This window comes from Nicotiana tabacum, chromosome 14 (genome assembly GCF_000715075.1).
Source record: "Nicotiana tabacum cultivar K326 chromosome 14, ASM71507v2, whole genome shotgun sequence".
NCBI classification, from domain to species: domain Eukaryota; kingdom Viridiplantae; phylum Streptophyta; class Magnoliopsida; order Solanales; family Solanaceae; genus Nicotiana; species Nicotiana tabacum.
The window spans coordinates 42,095,951-42,116,622 of NC_134093.1; the positions used below are offsets into that span (position 1 = coordinate 42,095,951).

Consider the following 20,672-nt stretch of genomic DNA (forward strand, 5'->3'; position numbering starts at 1 on the left):
ACGTAGGAAGTAATATCATCCTCGGGCCTGAGGACTACTACATCCTTGCCTTCCTATTTACAGTCCTCTCGGACCACGGGAAGGATATCTTCGGTAACGGAGCATATATACCTCGATGCCCTTTTACCCCGGTCCTGCTTGGATGGGGGTTTCTCGACTTTGAAGTCGTCCGCAATTGAGCAACCCCCGGGTATAAAGATTTCCATAGGAGGCTCGAGGGGAGGATCGGGGGCAGATGCCCCGGAGGCAGCCACCTCGGGAGCGGCCACCTCGGGAATAGACGCCGCAAAAGTTGCTACCTCGGTATTCGTGGCCGGGTGGGAAGATGTAGAGGCAGCATGTTGGGGAACTGATTTGGAAGTTTTAGCCATTGCTATCTGGTTAAATTTGAAAATTTGAAGAAAAAGTATGAAGGTCTGAAAGAACCAGTTTGAAGATTGAAACAGCAGTGTATGAAGATTTGAAGAAAATATGGGTAAAAACCTAAGAACAATTATGAAGATTTGAAGATCAAAGATGAAGATATGAAGGTTTGAAAGCAGTTGATGATAGCTAGAAAATTCGAAGGTGGAAGCTTGATCGGAAAATAGAAAAAGAACAAAGGATGGAAGCTTTTAAAGGGGAGGTACGTGACACTTCGCATTCGGAGGCAACCAGCCGATGGTTGACACATGTCCGAAGTCAGAACGATACAACTGATGGGACGTTTTAACTTCTTCATCGTTTTGGTTGTAACGTACGAAGGAAGGAACCAGAGAACATTTGTCGTTTCTCATCGTTTCAGCAAACCTACTCTCTAAGAAACGAGACTATCTGTATACGGGTAAAATCGAGGCTAGTGAGCACCCCGATTTCCCGGTAGGGGCAAACAAATCAAGGACATAGCTACATGAAAACGAGATCGAGGCTAAGAACCTCTCATACTAAGGCCCGAACGAAGCGGGGCCATCGAGACAACGCCCCCCGAATCCGGTTCAGGCTCCAAGACCTCAGAAGGCATAACCAAACGGTTGTACACGACTAACAAAGGGCCATGATATCCGCGCCCAATCGGATATCACGACATGAATCTCGACCCGTATCGACCGCGGATCAGTGATTAACGAAAAAAAAGATCTTTACCTTTCTTAGAATTGTACTTAGGGTAAAACTCCCCTACTATATAAAGGGGAAGTTTATTGTTCAATGGACACACTGTAACACGCATATTAAGGCAATATACATTTATTTTCTCTACTTCTAAAGTTATTCAAAGTTCTTATTTTGGTTCATAGTTCTTCATAAGTAATTGGCTTCGAATCGAGGGCAGAACAATACCTAAGCTCAGATCCGAGCTCGGACCTAACATCACAACTGGTTTGGTTATTTATTCTATCTTTAATTCACTTATTTAACGTTATTGATCACTTGTATTGAATTAGTCCACATATCCTTAAAACCGCGTATAAATTCAATTATTATCCATTTTTTAGGATAAACAATTTTATGGATATCCCCTTTTTGATTAAATAAAATAATATACACAAGAATTTATACATCGATAGTATAGCTTGGGACGTTTGAGGAGTTGTATACATTTTTAGCATAATTTTACTAATGGTGCTGGATTATTATCCTCCCTTCCCATTCAGCATTTTATATCCTTGGAAGAGAATTACTCCCCCGTCTATAAATGTTTGCTAAAACAAAACTTGGGAGGGTATTTTAGGGCCTCAAAGTAGTAAATCTTACGGATAAATTAACCTATCAACTTTTGCAAGTGCTAGTTTCATTAATTAGTGCTGAGGGAGGTCAATTATTCCTCGAAGCTTTGTGATGCTAGGGAAAAAGAAATCAATAACATGTCTCTGAAGGAAAATTGACATCTTAATCTAATACACCAGTAACATCGATCATTCTACAGCCACCTAGAGTTCTCTGTCCTCTTGATTTTTACTTTTTTCTGTTGAAGGAAAACAATGTGATCAGACCCCAACATTAAGTTTACCTCAATGTTTAAAGCCCTGGTCGCTGTGGGCCACAATTTATGAAAATGCAACCTAATGCAGCAGCAGTAAGCACTACCCAGTTTAATGAAGAATAGGCGGCATAGTCAATAACGAAAAGGTTCAGCTACCACATATTAGCTAGCACGCAAATTTCATTTAAAACATTGCAGAAGAGAGTGTAAAACATCCTTAATTAGCTGAATCTCAAAAACCTTAGCTCCTCTCCACAGGTTCAGATTCTTGAACCTGTATCAAATATTTTCCATCTTTCATGTTGCTTGTAAAGATTTCTGGCCTAGTATTCAGCAGCATTCAGAGAGATCAACCCCATACATAACCTACGCGAAGGTCCAGATAATACTCTCTTGAGTGGTGATGCCACCTTATAAAAGTTACAAGACATAAGCATACAAATAGCATATCAATGCTTTACAATGAAGCCAGATTGAAGAGTTCCAAAATGTTTATTTACTGCAGCAGCAACTCATGGTGATATAGGAATTAGAGAGGTTCAACATGAGGGTACATAATACACACATAGCATGGACATGTTCAAAGTACACATTAATATAGAAGCTTGATCCAACATCAAGCTTAGAAAACAAACAAGATTATTTTAACATAAGCTTAGATTTCAATGACAAAATAAACCCGCATTGCATATTGCAAAACTATTCATCTGCATGCTTCACAACAGTAACAGGACATGTAGCATTATTCACAACATAGTTGCTAACGCTGCCCATGATGGCCCTGTAATAAAAAGGAGGAAAAACTAAACGTTAGAATATTCCCATTATTTCAAACAGTGTGTAGTAATGCCAATTGCTAAATGATCATGAGATTTTTGCTGAAATCCCAATGGATAGACAGTTTCCAAGTTTACTCAATCTATGCAAATACATTTGGAAGTTGGTAGCATGAGAAAAGTGGTATCTTTCTCAACCAAAGCTACATGGTTGTGGCAAAAGAAAAGGCAACGAAGTGACTAATTTCCATTTTGACATAATACACAACATGTCATTCAGTCACAAAAGGAATTATAGAAAGGATTAGACCTCTTGAGCTTTCCAAGCCCTCTGTTTCCAATGACCAGACAGCTCAAGGGAGTTTTGTCAATTGCTTCACATAACTTCTCTCGAGCATCTCCCCAGTAAATTTTCAGGACTACCATTATCTGCTAACAAAAGAAAAAATTGTAAGAATACTTAATCTATGTATGTTTACTGAGAAACACTGGATCTCGTAAAAGAAGAGAAAATATCACCTCCTTCTGTCTAGCAGCAAGGGTTACCATATCCAATGTTTCTGGGTCAGGGTTAACCCCATACTTCTTCATTGTGTGGGCATCGCATAACTCGGATAAAGGAATTAAAGCTGCAAAAAGATCCCAAAAAATGTATCAGATGATATAATCTAACTAAACAAATATCACATATTCAACCAATAACAAGCCCAAGGTGGCAATCTTTCACCGCTAGGGTTCTCAGGAAGTCGTTATCCTATTTGATGTGATTATGCATTTCTTGAGCCAAGGGTCTATTGGAAGCAGACTTTTTACCTTCTCAAGTAAGGGTGGCATGTGGGCCGGGCCCGGTCCTAAGTGGGCTTTGCGGGCCCGGTCCTAAGTGGGCCGGTCCTAGGCAGGCCGGTCCTAAGCGGTCTCGAGCTTCGCGGGCTTCTTGTTAGAAGCGGACCGGGACCACGAACTAACGGTCCCGGGTTAAGTGGGTCGGTCCCGGGCCTAAGTGGGCTCAACGGATACTTTCTATTTTTTAAATTTTTTTTTATAGACGTTAGAGAAAAAAAATGGTAATAAAAATATCTAAGGCAATTCCTTGTAAATTATATTATAGAATTGTCACCTAAATTTTTTAATTCAAATTTAAAGACAAAAATATTGTAAAAAGATATTCAAAGCAATGCGTTATAATATTATAATATCTTAACAGGATCGAGTGTAGGCGGGCGGTAATCCGCACGGCCTACCCAATCTGGTTAAAACAGAGATCACCGATTTATCGGGAACTAGAATTGTTTCACACCTCTGCTGACTATTATGTGTTCACCGAGGTTTCCACCAGTTAAAGATCTCTAATTTTAACATGATCGAGTGTACTCAATCTAGCTAATTCAGTATCCTTAAGTTTAAAGACTGGAGGTAATCCGCACGGTCAGTAAGGATATAAGAATCGAAATATACAAGAATTTTTTATATAGTTTGATGACTGTATGGAAGGTCTAACCTTTTACGCAAGCAAGGGGTCTGTCATAATATAATACATACTCTCATTGAGCCCATGAATCTAGCAGTTCTAACCGTGAAAGAAGATGCCCTTTTTAACTCATTTAACGGGCTAAGAAGGTTCACGGCTGGCTAGACGGAGCCACTAAGGCAAAGCCAATAAGAGTAGTGTTATATTAGACTGTACCACCATCTCGAAACCAAGTCAAAATACTATATATAAAATTCCTTTATATTTTGATAGAGGCCAGATCTTTTATGGTTTATATAGGAGAGAAGTTAGATATTCAACATAGATATGAAGTCTCTTAGCCGGACATAGTCACGGCCAGAGAGGAGAGACTAGAAGAAATACTATAAGTAAAAATAAATACCTTATGAGCCGGGATGCAAGGCCTGTATACGAAGAACTTGAGATTTTATTTACTTGATTTTCGATTACAAAGTAGTACTTACAATAGAGAGAGAGAGATTTAAGAGAGAGAGCGAGTTTTGGCTTCTGCCTTCCTCTCTGAAAGAATGCATCTATATAATAAAAAACGAATCTTAAACAGTAAAATAGGGTCCCATATTGTGGGTCCCTGTACAGTGTTTCTACTGTATAAAACAGTGTTTCTACTGTTGAAGAACAGTGTTTCTACTGTTGAAATAGTCTATCTACTGTTTGAGTGGGGGTCCGGCGGCTTCACTGTGCTGTGGGGTCTGGCGGCTTCACTGTGCTGTGGGGTCCGGCGGCTTCACTGTGCTGGTCGTTTTTCTAACTCCTTCATTTTGCGGAGGAAATCTTCGTCTTGTAAGCCTTCATCAGATAATATCTTTTCTGTTTCAATAGGTTGAGAGTCATCTGCGATATCATCGTTGCTAGTTTCACTTTGCATTGAAGTGTCTGATTTCTCATATTGGTTTATGGAACGAAGCAAATTTCTTTTTACTTCTTCCAAATAGTCATTAATCATTTCTTCCTTATCCCCTTCTTGAAAGGAGATTTTTCTGGCAATGTGCCGAACTGAGCTATCATCAATTCTTTCTTTCTGAGGGTTGCTGGAATATTCTTGAATTTTTGTTTTAACAGAATCTAAGAGTTCTTGACCGTATAACGTCTTCGTTTTGAGATCCTTTTTCATCAGTTTATCCCAGAAGTTATTATAAAAAGTTCTGTATAAACAAGGGATCTGTTCCTCGGTGAATCCTACCTCTGGAGTCCATTTATGAATCCAGGGAATAGAGAATTCTAGAAAGAAATATATCTGGTCAATCTTTTCTAAGTAACAGATATGATCTGTGTGGTATAACTCGTTTATAACTGGTGAAACTTTTGTCCATTCTTTGTATAACATAAGAAATGGATCCGGTAATATCTTGACTGTCGGACCGTGGTATGACCACCAGTTTAAAAACCAGTTAGGAATAGGTTCTGCAAATATCTTTGCACACACCTTTATGAACCAAGTGTGTTTATGTCTATCATTATTGTAATAGAGCACTTTATCAAAGGCCTGGATATAATCCCAATAGGTAAAATTCATACGGGACTTGTTAAGGCTTATCTGCCTTTCTTTCATTGTAGATATACCCCAATCTTCAACAGATATAATCTGTTTGATAATGATTTTCGAGAAGTTATAAACATTCTCGTCTGTGCTATAACAAGAAAAGTGCTAAAATTCTGCATTGCCTGTACTGGTGAGAATAGTCTCATAATAAGAACGGGTTTTGTAGACTCACCCGGATAATATAATCCATTTATCAAGTACCTTTGGAATATCTTTCATGGTTCTTCTTTCCTCTGAATATCTGTATTTTCTAAAAGAAATATCATTTCTTTTTTAATCAATTTCTCATAGGACTTGATATCATCATTGTCCTCTTTTGTAATTGAAGCAAAAGTATCACTTTGCTTTTGAGCAGTCAAGTATGCCTGCAAGTGTGCGTATAACGGACTATCTTCTGGAATATCTTCCAGGTGAACGGATGGTCCTATTGAGGATTCTCCTCTGAGAGATATCTTCTCATTGGTCAAGCTCCTTCTTCCCATTTGTATAACTGGGGAGTTTGATGTGGATCCGTATGACGATCCTGAAGGGGATGTTCTTCCTTGGGAATGTGGGGATGATCTTCCCCTTCCTCTACCTCTATCTCTGCCCCATGGGGGTCCATCCTGCAGATATTCACGAGATAAGAAATCTGGCAGAGAGTTATCAATTCCCTTTTTGTATTGAATTTCGAAATCAAAAGGGGGCTAATTGAGCCTGCCATCTTGCAAATATCAATTTTGAGGCATCATGTTTAAAATCTTTGTTAAACATATATTTAACAGATTGAGCGTCAATTTTTATCAAAAACTTTTGATTGTATAAATCATCTTGGAATTTTAAAACACATTTAACTATAGTTAACATTTCATGAGCCACAGTAGCGTACTTTCTCTGGGCTTCAGACCATTTTCCAGAGTGAAATCTAATCAGGTATTCACAATTATTGTTTGGATTTATTTGTTTCAAAATCCCTCCGTAACCAATATTAGACGCATCTGTCTCGACAATCTTTTGCCATGCAGGATTAGCAAGGGTTAAACAAGGTAAAGATTTAACACGTTGCTTAATATTTTTAACTAAAATAGTATCACTATCACTCCAAGGGTTTTTATGATCCTTTTTTAGCCTATCATATAAGGGAGCTAAATCACGAAATAAATTTTTATAAAAAGGTGATATATAATTTAAACTTCCCAAAAACCTTTGCAATTGAGTTCTATCAGTAATACTATCGGAAAATTTTGAAGCAAAATCAATAGATCTTTGAATCGGAGTTATTTTTCCTTGACAGATATAATGTCCTAAAAATCGAATATTCGTTTGGAATAAACTCATTTTTTGTTTCGAAATAACCAAATCATTTTGTATAACAATTCTTTTAAAAATATCTAGATGCTTAATATGCATTTCAAATGTTTTCGAGAATATCAAAATGTCATCAATATAAATAATGATAAAATCCAGATATGGATTAAATATATCATTCATGATTTTTTGAAATTCAGAAGGGGCATTCTTTAAACCAAAAGGCATAACATTCCATTCATATTGCCCGAATGGGACATTAAAAGCAATTCTATAAGTATGCTCCTTAAATATTTGAATTTGTCAATATCCAGATTTTAAATCAAACTTTGAAAATATATTGGCATCATATAATCTTGATAATAAATCCTTTTTATTGGGAATTGGATATCTAATCCACTTTAAATATTTATTCAAAGGTTTATAATTAATAATCAATCTAGGAATACCTCGTTCCTTTTCAGCAGCATTATTAACATAAAAAGCTGTGCAAGACCAAGGAGATTTTGAGGGTTTTATCAAACCCTTTTGTAACAAATTATCAATCTCTTTTTGAAAGAATTTTACCAATTCAGCGTTCATCGGACAAGGTCGAGATTTAGTAGGAATATCATCCTCAAAGAAATTATCTTCATAAGGAAGGGTGACAATATGCTTTTTTCTATTCCAAAAAGCACTAGGATGCTCAGCACAAATATCAATAGCAATATTTTCGGAAATTAAATTAATCTTTTCCTGCACTTTAGTAGAATTTAAAGTATCAAATATATTCATACTAAATAATTCTAATTGTAACGAATCAATATGTCTTTGCTTCATATCAATTAAAGAATTTATATCTCTAGTTACGGGATCTGTAACAAAAGTGTAACTTATCTTTCTATCCTTATAAGTAGCTGTAAAACCTTTTGAGTCTATGCTAGTAAAAGGATAAATGGCGTTAATAAAAGGTATTCCAAGTATAATTGGAGGATATAACTGGTTTTTAACCAAGAAAAAGAAATGAGGAATGCAGACCTTATTCTGACAAATACCCGTTTTAGGCAATTTATACTTTATATCTAAAGCATGCCCTAATGCAGATTTTACCATATGAGTAGTTTTTTGAAAATATTTAGTAGGTACTAAACCAGTGTTATAAATAGCGCTCGCTACAGCGCTAAAAGCGTGTAGTGACGCGAGGCGAGCGTGTGACGCTACAGAGGGCCTGTTGCGTTGCGATTCAAAATAGCGGTCGCCTCTGCTTGTGTAGCGAGAGGCGACAGTGTGGCGAGAAGCGAGCGTAGCGTCGCTATTTTAAAAAAAAGAAAAAGAAAAAGGCACTTAAGTCGCGATTAGGGCTTGGGTGAAATCACTTCTTACTAGCAGCGACCCTTCATCTCCAGTTCTCCTTCAGCGACAAAATTAGGGCTTGGGTTCACATCTTCTTCTTCTTCCATCGTAAGCCATCAGCGACCCCTTCTTCACCAGGTATGTTTCTTTCTTTTCTTTTCTTCTTCTTCTCCTTTCTTCTTCTTCTGGTCGACCACCATTGCTGGTCTTCTTCTTTCTTTTTCTTCTTCTTTCTTCTTTCTTCTTTCTTCTTTCTTCTTTCTTCTTTCTTCAGTGATCGCTGTCTTTCTTCTTCTTTCAGCTTTGTTTTTCTTCTCTTTCAGCCCAGCTCTGTTTTTCTTTCTTCCATCATCTCTTTCAGCTTTGTTTTTCTTCTTCTTTCTTTGCTCTGTTTTTCTTCTCCTTTCTTTCTTTCTTTGCTCTGTTTTTGGGTTCTTTGCTCTGTTTCTTCCATCATCTCTTTCAGCTCTTATTTTTCAATTTGTTGCTCTGTTTTTCAAAATCGAGCAAAGGCAGTTGCTGTATTTTTTTTTGTTGCTCTGTTTTTCAAAATCGAGCAGAGGCAGTCAGGCAGTAGCTTCATTTTTTTTGTTGCTCTGTTTTGTTGCTCTGTTTTTCAAAATTGAGCAGAGGCAGTAGCTTTATTTATTTGTTGCTCTATTTTTTCAATTATAGGTTTATAGTCTTATATAGTAGAATTAATTGCATATTGACTTGATAATTTTTTTTCCATAAAACAGCGTTGAAATGGCGTCATCCGATAGAAATAAACGAAATGATATAGCTTGGAATTATGCTATACAAGACTCATCAAGATTCGCAATTAATTTTTGAATGATATTTATTAATATATTTTGAGTTTTTAGTTATATGTATATAATATTTTATGTTTTTGTATAAATTGTCGCTTCACATAAAAAAGGCGAGCGCTTTGCTGCGCGCCTCTTGCCTCAGTGAAGCGGGCCCTCGTCGCTATTTGTCGCCGCACGCTACCCAAAACACTGTACTAAACCTTCTTGAATGCAGCTACCATCAGCTCCACTATCAATCATAGCAATATTTGTGATAGAAAAACTATTATCAATTAGAATAGTACATTTAATATACCATCTATGAGCAGTAACAATTTGCATCATTCCCAAAAACATATCATGTTGAGAATCAATCTTAATAGGTTTTTCTTCAATATCATTTTCAGAAATACCTTTGTTTTTATCATCAGATTTCTCAGCTGGAGAATTGATTTTCTCAATCTAAGTAATCCTATGATCACAAATCATTTGATTTTGTTTAAGAGATTTGATCTCTCTTTTCAAGTTTTCAACTTCAACTTTTAAATCATCGAAAGAAGAATTTCTTGCTGGAGTTGTATTCTTATTTAAAAGACGGTTATTAACCTCTAATAAAGAATAAGGCACAGAATATTCAAATTCCTTTTTTGAGTTTTCAAAAGGTTTTGAAGAACTTGAACTTGAACTTGCATCCAAATTTATAATTTTTTCACGAAGTTTATCATCATTAACTTCCTTTAAAAGTTCTATTACATTATCAGATGTAATAGTTTTCATGTTCAAATCTTGGAATTGAGATTGTAGTTTATAAAATTCATCATCATCACAGGTACATGTACTACATTTGCAAGTTGTACAAGTATTATCAATATTTTTATCACTATCAGATAAATCAAGTAAATCTATTTCAGCTTCAGTTTCTGACTCAGAATAATAATCAGATTCTGATCCAGAAGTGTATAACAAACCATAAACCTTATCACGTAACTCATCGTCTAGTTCTAAGGTTTTTAGCTTTTGAAGCTTACAATTTGGAGCTATATGGCCAAATTTATCATATTTATAACATCTAATATCAGCAAGATCTCGCTTAGACCTATTTTTCGTAAATCTAGTAGACTTGCGATGGGCTTTCTTAGCATCACGCTCTTCTTTGGATCTATATCTCGATCTCTTTTTCTTATAAGGACTGTCTGAATTAGGGTATCTATGATACTTGTGTTTCTTCTTCTTGTTATGAGTAGAAGTCTCGGATAAATCGAACTGTGTGCAAAAGTCTCCTAATTGAGATTTCTCCTTAAGCTTATCCATCTTAAGTTGTCTGGACAATTTTAACCCATTGCACAAGTTTAATCCTTCTTGTGTACATATTCCTATCAATTTTTCATAGGTATAATCTTTCTACGGAATTTCCCCGTAACTACCTCTTAGAGTTTTTCTTACTCTTTCAACAAATAAGGAGGGAAGGCCATCTATAAACTTAGCTTTCCAATGGTCATACTTATTTTCGGATAATTCCATAACTCTACTCATAAAGGTATCTTTATACCATCTGAATTCACCTAAGGTCCTACATCTAAAACCATTAAGTAGAGTACGAACTGTCTCATGCTGATTGGTAAATCTACCATTGAAATGTTCTAATATGGTAAGAACAAGGGTATAAACAGCATCTTCTCTATTTTTTACAAGAGTCATGCCTAAGTTATCAACTCTTTCGTCAGTGGCTATTGCATTAATAACCATTGCCTTTTCTTCAACAGTCAAATAATTATCCCACCAGCCACGGAGTTGGCCAGTAAAACCTGCAATAATCATTTTGCAAATAGTTTTATCTGTATTTTTCACACTTTTACAGATAGTTGCATACATAAGCATTCTATGTACAAGAATAGTCAATTGTCTATCAGTCAAACCATCAAGATTCCATTCATAAATTTCGGAACCACTGTAAGACGTATTAGTCTGATTCCAATCACGTTCCTCTATTAAGACATCTTGAGGAGTAGGACGATTGTAATAATAAGTTTGCATTCTGGGTTTATCAGCATACTTACTATCAGCATTCTTACTATTCTTTTTGGGATAACCTCTGAGTTTATTAAACTCTGACCAAACTTCATTTTTATAATCAAAAGTGGTGTCTAATTTATCAGCAAAATCCTTTGACAAATCAATAGGTTTGATATTTAAACCAGATAACTTTTTATCAAAAAGTTCTTCTAAATCATTTAAAGATTTGAATTTAAAATCCTGAATCTCAGGGGGTCTTTGAACATGAGTAAGAACAATTTGAGCTTATGATTTGCTTCCTGACGTAGAGGCAATATCAGTTGTCTTCTTGCTAGTACTCATTTCTTTTTTCAAAATAGTTAATTCATCAAGTTTTTTATCAAGAAAACTGATGTGTTCACCCAAAACTTTAACATATAAACTCAAATAATTATTTTGAGAAATCAAATTATTAATTTCTGCGATGCTGACTGCAGCAACATCTTCATCAATAAATTTTTGAAATGCAGTAAACGTAATACCTGTATTATTAGGTAAAACAAAAGGTGCTTGAGGAGGGTATATGGCTTTAGTAATATTGCCAATCCCATCTTTATAAGATCTTTCTAAAACCTTTATATAAAGTGGTAAATAGGTGGTTATAAACCAAGGGACAAAATACATAATTTGATTATGCAAAGCACAAGTTTCATAAAACTCTTGAGAAATATTATTTAAATCATCTTTACTATAAGTATCAAAAAACCAAGTTTTAAACCGGTTTCATTTATTATTAAAAAATTCTTTTTGAATATAACTTCTTGCTTGTGACCCTGGACTAAAATCTATTTGGTGTGGGATCATTAAACATCATTGGGGTTGAAATCCATTTCGGATACAGAAGAAATATCCTTATCAGAAATATTATCACTATCCTGAACAATATTTGCTTGGGGGTTAATCTTAACCCTTTCAACAGGCTTATCACTAACTCTAGTAGAAATTGTATGCAAAAATGCATCATGATTTCTAGCTGGTCCATAGACTGGTTCAATGTTAATATACTTGATGCATTGACATTAAATGTGAAAACGCATGGTTATAATTATGCGCCTGGATCTGAACTTATATGTTTATCTTATAGAATTTATTTTAAATTATTATCTACGTTAAACCCTAGATGTAAACTGTATGATACATCCGATCAGACTATATTGGTGGAAACCAATTTTGCAAAGTCTAAGGTCACCACGAGGAGACCTATTAAGTGGGAAGAAATTAATTTCCCAACTACTTGGACTTTGGATTCGGTTATATCCCCTAGTCAGATTACTAATGCTGTCAGTAATACTGAATATTCTCATATTACTCAAAATCCGGATGGTAGGATTTGCATTCAGTACTATACTATATATACATAGTATATAAGCCATATTCGATAGTATACATCTTAAGATATACTATATATACATCTTAAGATATATATATATATATATATATATAGATGTATATATAGTATAGTATATATAAGCTTATATATATATACTATACTATACTATATATACATCTTAAGATATATAAGCTATATTCGATTTATATACTATATATACATCTTAAGATATATATATATATACACACACTATACTATATATACATAGTATATAAGTCATATATATATATATATCTTAAGATGTATATATAGTATAGTATATCTTAACATATATATATAGCTATAAAAAGTTTGGGGTTAAAACAAAGTTGGGGGGTTAAATGGCTATTTTATAAATAGCCAACGGCTATTTTGGCAGGTAAAACGGCCATATTTTAAATGCCATAACGGCTATAATGTGGCATTTTTTAAAAAAAAATTAGCAGTTGGGCCCGGATAGGCCCGTTTAGGACCGCTTGAACCGGCCCACTTCCCAGGCGGCCCCGGTCTCGCGGCCCTCGCCTATGGGACCGGCCCACTACCCAGCCCACCTCCCCACGGTCCTGATCCTATTCGGTTAGGACCGTTTAGGCCCACCACCCATTTGGGCTTGCGGTCCTGGGCCGGGCCCGGTCCTAACCGACCCACATGCCACCCTTATTCTCAAGGTAGGGGTAAGATCTGCGTACATACTGCCCTCCCTAAACCCCACTTGTGGAACTATACTAGGCATTATGTTGTTGGTTCTCAGGAAGCTAGTATAACTCTTTGCAGCTAGACATGTCAAAAAGGTTATTCATAAATAAAAGGTGCAAGCATGAACTTGATGATTCCGGACATGCAACGCTTTACCCAGTAAAAGATTAAACACTTTGCTGAAGGTATATTAATATTCGTAATTGTTGAGACTTAACAACTATCAATGCAATCTTGTTTCCTATCCCCATAATGATTAATGACCAAGACTTTTTTTTTTGGGTTAAATCATCCATCCCTACTGCTTAGAGCACGGATGTAATATATTATTAACCACAAAATTACATAACAGAGGAGATATAACCGTGAGAGCTGAGACTTTCCATGTGATAGCAATGTCATTTCAATCTTTTTTATTGTTATTTCGTTTTTGCATACTAATCAAATATATAAATTTAGCAAAATTTTCGGACGGCGCTTAAGCAAAGGTGGCTCCGCCCCTGGGTACATCAACAGAGATACCCATATATATCTACTGTCCTACAGAAACTATGAACTATTAGCTCTGCCCAAAGCTACAAAGTCCAGCACCCAAATGGATAAGAATATATATAATAGGACAGACATAAAAGCTCCATACTTTTCAGCAGCACACAATTGCTTTCAAATTCTTTAGCTAAAAAACAAGTTCCTTCAATCTAGACAAAAGAAACCAGGTTCTCTTGCAAAACTACCAGTATTTGCAATAAAGATTGTAATGAACACTATTTCAGTTAGTTAATTTCACCTTGGCACCCAAAACACAAAAATGGCTTAGAGGACCTACATATAAATCGATCAACTACGCCAACTATTAGGGGGTTCACTATGTGAATCCTATTACCGAATCAGAGTACACATCATTATAGTTAAACTATATTTATACTCAGTTGTCAACCTATGGCAACCCTCCTCCTCTATATGCGTAGAAAAACCATATTCTACAGCAACAAATTACACGAAGTCTAACAGCAAGATCGATTATTTTTCATTTTGGGGTTGGATTAGATAAATCTAGACAAGTAAGAAAAAGATGTAAGAAAACAAAAAGAACAATTAATGGGGGGATAGAAGAGAAGAGAAGAGAAATCATAACATACGAGAACCAGTGACCTCCCAGAGCTGCGTCTCGCCTTCTTCATAGTGACCTTCAGGGCGAACAGTGACCAGAATAAGGTGATCCCCTTTACGAAGGATGTTGTCAATGGCCCATTTCAGAGCTTTCTTGCTGCATGCTGAGAAATCCACTGCCACCCCTACAAATCTACCTCCTTCCATCCTCTCTATTCAACAATCTGAAGATGGCGTATCTTTTTCTTTTTCTTTTTGGGTCTTGATTGATCGTTGTAAGAATGACTGAAGACTCTGAACAATATAAAATAGGAAAGGCAACTGGGACACGACTATTCAACAAAGAACTGAGGTAGTGCGATGTTGATTTGGCAATTCAGTTGTCGGATAGCGATAGCATGTTTGCCACCACACATAAGACCCCAAATATGTTGTGTTGGGACCCACTTTTTATGGCTTTCATATTTCTTCTTCTCTTTCTTTCTAAAAAACACACTGCGGGTGTACCTGTTCAACTATTCACCAAAGTTTTAGTGGGCTTGGACATAAAGAATTGTGAAATTTCGGGAAAAAATAAAACACAATTCAAGTAAAAATGCTATTTAAAAATTTGAGTTCTCTTGTTACATAAATCTAATTTGGAGCTGTTTATTCAGAGTGTTTTGACATAAAAATTTTAGAAAACAGTTTTTTGGAGTTTTCAAATTTTCAAAAAATTCTCAAACTCAACTTTAAATAAAATTTAAAATTTTCATGGTCAAACACCAATTTCAAAAAAATATAAAAACAAATTCGAATATGGCCAAACTGGCCCTTAATTAGTACAAATAGGAAAGGGGTTGCCTCTACTGAGATTGAACTTCAATTTTTCCAGATTTATCATTCTGAAGAATCTTCAACTGTTAAGCCATCTCTGTCAAGTGGCTAATGCAACACTTATATTTGATAATTTAATATTTTGAGTTCTTAGCATTGAATTTATTGTGTTTAAGAATTATAAATTCAAATTTAATGTAGCGATACATAAGATTTCACTAGCTTTAAATACATCTTTATATTTCACTGGTTTCTTTTAATAACCAAGTTGTTGCATCCTCCAATATGATCAGCACTTAATCCTCCAATATTTGACATGTTCAAACTTTAGACTAATAAAAGTATTTAATTATTGTAACTTCTAATCAATTGACTGTCATGAGGTTTCCTTTTGATAAAATTAATGTCAACCAACGATAACCAACAGTTTTTTTTTAATAGCAGAAAAGCCCCTTAGCATAAAAGTTAAATTATTAAAAGTCCTTGATATTATAAATTATCAGGAATTACACTTTATCTGCATTAATATTTTCGACCGGAAGAAGCTTAAAAATATTATTTCAATATGCCAATAACTGTGATGTTTCTCATATTAAAGATATTAAAATTCCATCTTCTTAGATTTGCGCAAGCTTGCAACGTTAAAGCTTGACTTTTCATGTTGTTTCCTTGTAGAAGTATGAAGGTCATAAAATGTTTAAAATAGCATTACGAATAATATGAATACAAGTTAGTACATTACACTATTTTGCCTCAACTTCTAAATCAAATAAAGGTAAGGATAATTCATTTATTGAGGTGGGAGTGGGACAAGGCAAGAAAGTAATAATCATACCCGATATTAGGTAATTATACTTTTTTCCTTTAATTTTTGTTTTATAACTTAAAAATACTTTTAAATAATATCTACGTAATTTTATAATGTAGTCATTCGAATAGACCCGTCCATCAATTTGGACTTGCACTTTTTCACTTCAAAATTTTCACCATTACCTTATAATTTAATATAATTTTTATAGTTTTCACTATTTGACATGGGACACACGTGTCCAGAAATTAGTATATTAAAAACATGAAACTCTTTAGTTGAAAGTCAAATTACAAAATTACCCTTGTCTTAATAAATTTGGTTTTCTAACAAGAAAGCCCCTATAAGTACTCCCTATTTAAACCGTCACTAAGAATCTAATTTATCCAAACCCATGTTTCTTTACTCATATATAAAGGGTTGTGGTCCTTTGAAAAAGTCACTTTTAAGGATCATCTCATGCAAAAGGGTGTAACGTCTACTAATTAATCTAGAAGCAAGTTTTCACATATTTACAAAATCATTACGAGAAAATTAATCCCCTCTCCAAAATAAAAATATAACAAATGACGAAATATTCTATTTTGGAATAAATATCTGGAATTGCATCAGAGATGGTGTTCACAACGGCTATGATCCCCTTTTCGACTTTCTTTGACCTTTATTAGCAGTTATTGTTATTTACGGCTTCCAATTTACCCTTAAAAATATTTCAGAAAGAAAATTTTCATTCCAGCAACAAATATATTGACAGTGAATTTCTAGTTTTTGCTACTTTTTGAAGTGTCAAGGTTCGGTTCAATTTCGGTTAAGAAGGTGGGCTGCCGACGTCACTGTTATTTGTATTGTTGCAAACAGGTAAATTTTACATCTTCTCTTCTCTGTTGCTTGCATTTTTCCCCCTTCTTTTTGAAAGAAAGTTTAAGTAAATTTCTCTGTTCTGTTTCGAGTTGCATGTCTCTCTTTTTCATTGTTTTTTTACTTAATTAACTATTGAGAGAGTCAAAAGGAGATTTTGTTTAGTTTGTTTACATTGGTTTAATAAACCTTTTTACTCTGAAATTTGATAGCTAGACAGGTGCTATTTATTAGTTTTTAAATTGAAACAGTTATCTCTATTATTGAATAAAAATTAAGTCATACACGATAAAACGATTAGTTGCACTTTTTACTATATCGAGGAGAAGGGTATTATGGCATGTTTGTAGAACAACTGTTACTCGAACACACACGGAGATTTTCATGAAATACTCTTGTGCTTGATTTAAGAATTCTTGAGTCCAATACTTCAAATTGATTTACCCAACCGTGTAGCTGCCACATATTTATTTCTCAAGTTAACCATTGTGAATAGCAGTAGCGTACGCAGAATTTTTTGTAAGCGGTGTCACATTTTGTAATAGGTGAACAAAGAAGTAAACAAATGAATAACTATAATGACATCATATTTATAAAAAAAAAACAAAATTCAAAACATTACTATAAATCTCTACAACGAGTTTTTATTTTCTAAAATATATTAATGATAGTCTCATTAGAAATACTAGTACCAAATATGTCTTTTTCCAAGAATTTTGAGTATATTTATTGTCAACTTGACTAACAATGAATTTTTGCTAAAGCAAGTGGTTTTTGTTGTTGCTTAATTTTGTTAGAGGTTAGTGGTTCAAGCGTCACTAATACAGAATATATTTTAATTCTTCTTTAATAAATAATGTCTCAAAAACAATAAAATCTTGCGTGCCGCCAAAAGGATTCAAACTCCCGACCTCTACTATGAGGTTGAAACGCTTAACCAGTTGGACAACGAGTTATTTTATTTCAAGTGGTGTCACATGTATCCTTTTCTATGTATTATCTGATTTTGCTTATGTCTATATATGCATTTAATAAATCTTTCCGACGTGACACCGCTTCTCATGAGGTGGCTCCGCACATGGTGAATTGGTTCCTTAGAGTAGCATATATATTCACATATGTAGAATTCATTTTTTTTTTACATGGATTGGATCCCCTCCAATAATGTGATGTCCAGTAATTCTCAATGGACTACTTAGATGATGGATGCCATGTGTATACTTAACGTTTAGCTTGGATCCATTTTATACTAATACTTTCTTTATTATATTTTCTATTTGCTTTATTAAATCAATAATGCCTCAAAAAATAAAAATAGAAAATCACAGGACCATCTTACGCTATTTTCTTCACCTTCCTCCACCTCCACCTCAAGCCACAGCCCCACTAACTTTGTTCGCTTCTTCTTCAACCTTGTGATTTTCTTTACACACAAATACACTCATACTCTTTGAAAATCAAGAAAGAAAACATAACATTACACTTTCGTATTGTTTGGAAATACCCAAAATTCGATTTGCTCCATTTTTATGGATGGCCCATTTTCTGTGCATTCACTTAGTATAAGAAAATTCAAGGGAGTTTCCAGAGAAACCCACCTTATTTATACATAGACTTGATGAGAATGAGTGAATTTTCTTAAAATTAAGATTTACAATTTAATCTTTCTTTGAAAAATAATGCGCTGGTTATGCTGCAGCAGCGACAATATGCTAAAAATGTACATGCGGAGGTGGAGGAAGGTGAAAAAGAAGAGAACATGGTTCTTAGGGGTGGGGAGGAGTTGGACCGAAGTGAAAAGAGCGGCCAAAATGTCCTGCCATTTTTTATTTAAGAAATAAAGAAAGCAAGTAAAAAGTATATCTAATTAATAAAGCAAATAGAAAAATACTAAAACACAGAAAGCAAATCCCAGCCTTTGAAATTCAACTTTCACACGTGGCATACATCTAGGTGACAATTGAGAATTACTTGATATTAAAATACTGGAGGGAATCCTATCCCGCTATTACACACTTATAAGTAAGTGAGAGGAAGAAAGAAAGGTTATCTCCGGCCGTAAAATATCCCTCGAAGGGAAGTTATCTCTTCCTTAAGTTTCAATCTCTTGGCACACGAATTCTACTAAAGCCGCAAAACTGAGGACTTCTTGTATCGTAATAGTTTGTAATATTTCCAATTACCTCTACCATGTCCTTGCTTTCTGGTCTATTCATCAATAGATTATCTAATCGAAATATCCTTTCTTTCTTTTACGATGCGTATACATTTCTAAAAGCCTATTGAGATTGGGCCAAGGAATTAACTTTCTGCGCTCTATAGAGGTGAATAAATTTTGTAACCTTGTTTGAAAAATCATAGAATAAATTTTAAGAAGAATGGACTGCATTTGTACACCCATTTTTCGCAAAGCAACGTTAGAATATTTAGTCTAGGTATTTTGGATGTACAGTGAGATCATGTAATAGAGGTGCCACGTTTATAATTTAGCTGTTTTCTGTATTTCATTTGTTTTGTTTTATTATCATTCTTTGCTACTACTTTTTGGTGTGTCATTATATTTGCTTCAATTATGATTTAACAAGGCCTTTTTTGGACTTTCTCCTTTAATTTTATCTTACTTGATTACCTAATTTTTAGTCAGTAAATAAAAGATGACTCATTATTCATTTCAAACCCTTCATATTCCACGATGATATATCAAACTCAAAGAATATATTGAAAAATATAAAAATGAGTAGTTTCTAATAGTACATGGCATATTTGGATATTTTCTTTAATTTTATCATACCCGATTACCTAATTTTCAGTAGATAAAAAAGGGACTCAATTTGCAATTTAATCATTCATATCCAACAATGAGATTTGAACTCTAACACTTATCAGTGTTTAAATAAATAGTTGTATACAAGAGGAAACTAAAAAACATTGTGCATGACATGTATAGTGAAATAGAAAAAAGGGAGGCTTCGACAATCTAGAAAAGAACAATAACCTTGAGAAGATAATTATATCAATGTGCAATTGAAAGGATATAGAGAAGATAAGGTAAGTCAAAGAATACTGCTTTCCACATCACCTATTAGAGCAACGCAATTTCATATGGGAGATGTATCAAATTTTAATTAATAGTGTCATGATAGAAGAACTGAAATGGATTTGGATAAAGAGTGTGCCTTTCGGCTTTATTCATAAAAAGTTCTCAAGGTTACGCTAGGTTTTGGTATATTTAAATTTCTAATTTTTTTTTTTTTATATATATATATATATATATATATATATATATATATATATATATATATATATATATATATATATATATATATATATATATATATATATATAAAACGCACGTGCAGAGAGACTAGTTACCTTGATACAAGCCACACTCATTAACTTAGAGAATGCATAAGTGACATGGTTAGTTATGCGAGTATGGTTTTGATGATTTGTCAAATTTCATGGAAGAACAAGATAAGAACTTGATACAATCAGTTCCCTTGTGCTCATTGCAACATACCTTATTGTCTGGTTTAATTCTCAAGGAAAACAGACAAGGGAACTGCAAAGGGAACAGATAGGATCAGGTCCTCAGGTCATCGCGCAAGTCAACTCTACAGTACAGCAACACAACTGCAATTTGCTAGAAATCATAAATGCCCTTGTAACTACTCTCATGACCCCACATATATAAACAATACGTTACAAAGTTTTAAAGCATTTAGTAGGACATCATTTAACCATTATTACTTTTGGTTGTTTGACTA

At 34.5% G+C, this 20,672-nt stretch overlaps 1 protein-coding gene across 1 annotated transcript; it reads right to left on the bottom strand.

Annotated features, from left to right (window-relative positions):
- Nucleotides 1–2,433: 2,433 nt before the first annotated feature.
- LOC107809547 (universal stress protein PHOS32) lies at nt 2,434–14,812 on the bottom strand. The gene is made up of 4 exons (XM_075229532.1): nt 14,453–14,812; nt 3,256–3,365; nt 3,047–3,165; nt 2,434–2,741 (listed from the first exon to the last, which is right to left on the bottom strand). The coding sequence occupies exons 1-4, from the start codon at nt 14,628–14,630 to the stop codon at nt 2,660–2,662; spliced, it is 489 nt and encodes a 162-aa protein (XP_075085633.1). The 5' UTR covers nt 14,631–14,812; the 3' UTR covers nt 2,434–2,659.
- Between the last annotated feature and the right edge of the window lie 5,860 nt (nt 14,813–20,672).

Bases quoted from the DNA above. Each gene is read 5' to 3' on its own strand.
- LOC107809547 (XM_075229532.1), bottom strand. From the start codon at position 14,630: ATGGAAGGAGGTAGATTTGTAGGGGTGGCAGTGGATTTCTCAGCATGC. The intron at 3,366-14,452 runs GTATGTTATGAT...ATCTTTTTGCAG, and splicing joins CTGGGAGGTCACTGGTTCTC to CTTTAATTCCTTTATCCGAG. The intron at 2,742-3,046 runs GTCTAATCCTTT...TTTTTATTACAG, and splicing joins GGGCTTGGAAAGCTCAAGAG to GGCCATCATGGGCAGCGTTA.